We start from the raw sequence: 6,000 nt of genomic DNA, 5'->3' as shown, positions 1-6,000 counted from the left end.
AAAAAAAAAAAAAAAGAATAAGAACCTTTGGTCCACCAACATGTTGCTAATGGTTCTCCCAGTCTGGTTATCTTTTTTTTAATTGTGACATTAAATAACATAACATTAATAACATAAAATGTGGCATCTAAACCATCTCTAAGTGCACCATTCAGCAGTACTGAGCACATTCACGTGGTTGTGCAACCATCAGCACCACCATCTCCGGAACTTTCTGTCTTTCTGAACTGAAACTCTGCCCCCATTAGACGTGAACTAAATCCCCCTCCCCCAGTCCCCCAGTGCCCACCTGTCTCTATGGATCTGATGGCTCCAGGGACCTCGCAGAGGTGGAATCACAGAGCACTGCCCCCCCCCCTTTTTAAGATTTTTTTATTTATTTGAGACAGAGAGAGAGCAAGCATGGGAGGGAGGGACAGAGGGAGAGAATCTCAAGCAGGCTCCCGGCTGAGCACAGAGCTCCACACTGGGCTTGATCTCACGACCCTGATATCATGACCTGAGCCAAAACCAAGAGCTGGACGCTGAACAGACTGAGCCACCCAGGCGCCCCTGAGCATTTGCCATTTTCTGACTAGTTTAACTTCCCTGAGCACGATGTCCACCAGGTTCATCCATGTCGTAGTAGATGTTGGAAATTCCTTCCCTTTCAAGGCTGATGATATTCCACGGTATGTGTATGCTATATTTTGTTTATTCATCTGTGATGAACATTTGTGCTGTTTCTCCCTCCTGGCCGTTGTGCACGGTGCTACTGTGAACATGTGTGCAAATATCTACTTGACTCCCTGTTTTCCATTCTTTGGGATATTCTTTTGAGATCGTTAGATCGCATGGTAATTCTATGTTTAATTTCCTGAGGATCCTTCGCACTCCTTTCCTGGCAGCTGTGCTTTCTTACATTCCTGCCAGCAGAACACGAGGGGTCAGATTTCCCCACATTCTCACCAACACTTGCTGTTTCCTGTTTTTGTTTTTTACAGATGCCATCCTAATAGGTGTGAGCTGGTAAGTATGTTTATCTTTTGACTTTCTTTATAAAGTATCTTATCCTATGAAAACACTTTAATTGTGATTAAAAAGGTCTGTTGGACAATTTGACAACATATATAAGTTAATAGGCTTACACATTTCTCTTTGTATCCCAAGAAATGGAAGGGGAGGGTTAGGAAAAGAGAGGAAACCTGTGTCTGACCACAGAACATTCTAGACTCCACACCATGGCCTGCCCTCTGCGTCCCCATGAAGCTGCTGGGCTACACCTCCCTGCCCCACCATCTGGTAGGCTGAATGATGCGGTGGCAAACCACAGATCCAGGCGGCACATCTTCCTTGGCACTCCCTATCTGCTATTCATAGCACACAATTTTGTGAGACTGGATGACGCCCGCTTTGCTGCTTCCTAGACCTTAACCGTATAGAAAAAATATCAAATATTGTCTGTCTCCAGAAATCAAAGCCTGCGTATTTATATTTACATTTAAATTACTTTCTTTTTCCAAAGAACTCGAAGCTATTATCTTGTGTATGTTAATGTGATTCCACGCCAAGGAGGCGAGCTGAGGCTAGGGAAGAAAAACCTCCAGAAGGGTCAAGACTTCTAGGCCTGGTTTTTGTCAAGGACAAAGGAGAGGGAACAGAACTATAGTTTTTATAGTGCCGGTGCCATTTACGTCTCCAATTTAATTAAACACACACACATCTGTTTCCTTTATAATCAAACTTCACTGAGGGCAGGTGGCATATTTTTAAAAATAAGATTATTTTTTAAAAGCTGCCTCCAGGGCGCCTGGGTGGCTCAGTCGTTAAGCGGCTGCCTTCGGCTCAGGTCATGATCCCAGGGTCCTGGGATCGAGTCCCACATTGGGCTCCCTGCTCAGCGGGAAGCCTGCTTTTCCCTCTCCCACTCCCCCTGCTTGTGTTCCTGTTCTCGCTGTCTCTCTCTGTCAAATAAATAAATAAAATCTTAAAAAAAAAAAAAAAAAAAAAAAAGCTGCCTCCAAATAAAAGCTGCACGAGGTACAATCACAAGCAGCCTGGGAGGCGAGGCCCAGGGAGAGGCCTGACCGTGTGGAAGAGTCGGACGCGCCCAGGCTGGCCGGGCCCGGCAGCTACAAACTCCACATCCGGCCATCATGGAGGTTCTAACACACTCTCCCTCCAGCCTAGGTCTCCATCATCACAAGCTGCACAGAATTCTTCCCCCAAACCCCTCCACAGCCAAAAAAAAAAAAAAAAAGACAACCCACAAAACAGAACTATCCAGAGCTGTAGCGATTTGTCCCCAGGGCACATGAGCTACCGGGACACAAGCATGATTGTTCCCAGCCCCGAAATCCCAGGTGCGGTACACAGGGCTGTTCTCTCCGTAGGACGCACAGCACCTGGGTTTTGACTTTCAGACCCTCCAGTGGTGTCCCATGTCGGTCCCGCAAGGACTGGAGGAGCTCACGCGCAGTCAGGCCGAAGGCGCCTTCCGCTCGTGCAGAGGGCCCGAGTCCTCTGTGAATCGGGCTCCACCTGGACACCCCTGTTGGCACAGAGAGCTGGGGGAGTGAGAGGCGCCTGTGCCAGCTTCACCCCAAACACACTGCACAAACCACCTGGAGAGAAAGGCAGGTCTCTGCCCTTCACGCCGGTCTTCCCAGAGCTCCCGGGGCCTCCTGCAGACCCCGTGTGACTTCAGGAGAAGCCGCCCTGGGCGAACCCCCTGTGCGGACGTGGAACCCTAACTCCGCCCTTAGCATTTGAAGGCCACTACCAAGGGGCACACTGCCCCAGACCTGCGGCCATCACACAGGACCCCAGGTCTCTGCTGAGAGGCAGCCCTTGTGAGCAAGGCAGATGTGCCTGCCTCTTCCTGACCCGGCTACCCGAGGACTCCCGTCCCCTGGGGGCTTAGAGCCCTACCTGAAAACACAGAACACCAAACGCTTTTTTCTCTGCCTAACGAGAGAAGAAACAGGCGGTCTAAAGGATGAATGGCTTCCTGCTGAAGGAGCAAAACCGAGCTGAGGGATGTAGCGGGTCCAGCTGGAGTCAGGGCACCGAGTTCACCGCCTACTGCTCTAAAGCTGCTGGTGAGTTGCTGTCAGTCCTGGGGTACGGACGCACAGACGTGCACATCGACAATGTGTTCGTTCCAATTGCATTACAGCTCCGTCACGCTTTTACTAGCGCCCAGAGGAGTCTCAGCTCCACAGCTCTCCTCAGGGGCACTGAAGGAAATGAACCTCACCCAGAACGCTGGCTCCACGTGGTGAGCCCGTCGGTCGGTGGCTGTCAGGGTCGAGGCACACCCAGACCCACAGCCGCGTGTCAGCTGGGACCCGCACACTTACCGTTCACACAGGTCTCAGATGGTCTGCAGAGGCCGTCCTCAAACAGACAGCCTGGGGAGGAAAAACAGAAGAGAGAAAGGAGTCAGTGTTACAAACAACAGTGCAGCTGTCCAGGGCCATTACATCTGCCGACTCCTGAGCGTCCAAGAAACAAAGCAGACCCACACAGGCTCTTTGGATTCGGCTTTTCTGAGATGATGCTGAATTTGGAAACCTGGCTTGAGTCATTGAGAGGGAGTAAGTGTACGTGGCCTGGCGTCTCCATCGGGAGGACACTCGCATATGTCCTGTCCCTTCTGGCAACAGGGAGGGGCCGTCTGCCCAAGGACACCTTCCAGAGCAGCAGAAAGAGGTGGGGGTGGGCCATCCATGTAGACATCTCCTGAGCCCCACAGGGCTCTGTCAGCATCATCACTAAAATAGGACCTCTGGGTCCTTCTGTCACACACTGTGCCTAATACCCACTGCGTGAGGCCCAAAGTGGACAGACGGCCTGCACGTGCCTCCAGGACCACAGAAAGAAGGTGGAGGGAAGCAGACTCCCGTCCTCCATAAGGAGAGACAGACAAGAATGTGAAGTGAGTGCGACCCCAAATGCAGTTACCCTCCACAGAGGGGTAGTGGGAGGTCAGAGAAGGTGGACATCCTGCCCTGTGTTCAAGTGCATCAGAAAGGACGTGGAGAGAAACACCCACCTTCCACAGGGTGAGCCAGTCAGGTGAACATATGAACAAGGGAGGGTGAGATCGAGACCCAAATGAGACCCTCCCCAGGCCCCCTGATGCTATATTCACACCCACCCCAGGGGAAGGCCACAAGCCAACAAAACCTGACGTATTCTGAACACATCTGAGAGCAACACTGAGAGCATATTTCTGACAAAGCACGATACCTATACTCCTGTTTTTCCAACTGACAAACTCCTATTTATCCACTAAGACCCCACTCAGAAGTCGCCCACGGAATCTCCCGACTAGACTGGCAGATGAGTATCGTTCGGGGGCCCACTGTAGGACTTACCACATGTGTTGTGATTGTCAACCTAGGGGCACATCTTCCGCTCTTGAATAGGAGAGTCTCAAGATTAGGAACCACATAAATTTATCTTTTTATCCTTGGCCATTTCCTCTATGTGTACCCCTGTATCTGGCAGATGCTCCGGGGCAACAAGATGCATGCGAGAGAATCGCAGGTTAGGAGGAGGTTATTCATTATGAAGGAATCCACCCCCGAGGTCACTGTAAAGCCCTGGTTATTAATTTGCCCACTAGGGAATTGCTCTAAAATGCTTAGAGTTGGAAGCATTCTCTGAAACAAACGTGGGTTGAGAACGGCACAGAAACAGGACCTGCAGGGCTACAAAAGCAAATGTTGCTGCAGAACCAGAGGAGTGGAGTCAGGGGACAGCATTACTATGAATTCATGAGTAAGTAGTCTCACTTTGCCCTTACAGCAATTTTAAGAGCAAGATATTACAGTCCCCACCCCACCCAGGAGAAGCCCTAAAGGCAGGCGGAGGGCACAAACCCAGGGAGCTGCTCCTTGGCTGGCCACCCCGGGCCCCAACTCAAAGCAAAGGGTCTGCTTTCCTGAAACAACATCTCACGAGAAATATCATTTCATGTCTTAGTCTGGTAGGAACACACGTCTTCGCTACTCTCTTCATCCGTGAACTGACCCAAGCACCCCATTTGCTGCTGTGTCCCTGTTCCCCGTGCCACACAGCTCTGCTCCCAAGGCCACTCACTCACACCTCCTTCTCTCTCAGCACCTGAGCCAGGCCCTGTGAGGTGGAAAAGGTACAATGGCCTGGAAGGAAAACAGCCAAAAACCAGCCAAGAGACAGCCTGCCACCACTGAGAGTTAGCAAGACCTGCATCCAGTCTGGTTCCCCCAGAAGCAGGGACCCTGACAAAGGCCATGGGCTCGTCCAGTCTCAGTATCATGAGCGATCAGGGCCAGGCTGGCTGACCTTTAAGGCCCCACTCCAGTCCAGGAGACTGTCGCTGGGGGAAGACTGGGCGCAAACCACCAAGGGTCTGTCGAGGAGCCCAAGCAGTCTGGCCACCCCTCCCACTGGCCCAGATGCTCAGAGGGCCACATGCGCCCTTCTCCGTGGCCAGGATTATTCCAGTGCATTTCCAGTGCCCACAGAAGACCCCAGAGGAAGGCTGGACACAGGGACAAGGGCAGCCCCACACTGTAAGCCCAAGTAAGCCCAAGACTCACTCACATTAACAGTCCTGCGTTTATCACCCGGAAATTACAGATGACAGGCTCTGCGAGGAAAGGCGGCAGGAAGAAGCCTTTACTCACTTTCCGTGCCGCTCTAATCACAGCTGACAGACTCGACTGGAACGAGACATGCATCGCCATTAACTCTTGAATCCCAACTCTGGAACAACAACCTGCTGTCCGCGTGTGCCTCGTTCTGTCCATTGCAGGGAACTGGTAAAAAACCGCATCCCAGAGACTTCCACCAGTGCTATTTCCCGTTGTTTCTCAGCAGTTATGCATGCTTCACCCAGCCGCGCACTATGCTAATTCGAGCGCTAATTTATTTGTGTTATTTGCTCTAAAATTAAGAAAGGCCATATTTCATTTTAAGTATCAACCACCTACTAATACTAATTATGACCATAGATCATAGAAAGAAAAA

At 51.0% G+C, this 6,000-nt stretch overlaps 1 protein-coding gene across 1 annotated transcript in view; it reads right to left on the bottom strand.

Annotated features, from left to right (window-relative positions):
- Window positions 1–6,000, bottom strand: part of PTPRN2 (protein tyrosine phosphatase receptor type N2) — an 814,855-nt gene that overhangs the window by 715,894 nt on the left and 92,961 nt on the right. The window contains exon 2 of the mRNA XM_032394358.1: window positions 3,342–3,392. Within this exon, the coding sequence (XP_032250249.1) occupies window positions 3,342–3,392 (51 nt within the window). The remainder of the gene's footprint in view (window positions 1–3,341; window positions 3,393–6,000) is intronic.

Source organism: Phoca vitulina, unplaced genomic scaffold, assembly GCF_004348235.1.
Source record: "Phoca vitulina isolate PV1807 unplaced genomic scaffold, GSC_HSeal_1.0 scaffold80, whole genome shotgun sequence".
Lineage (NCBI taxonomy): Eukaryota > Metazoa > Chordata > Mammalia > Carnivora > Phocidae > Phoca > Phoca vitulina.
This window is presented reverse-complemented; position numbering and strand designations above follow the sequence as displayed.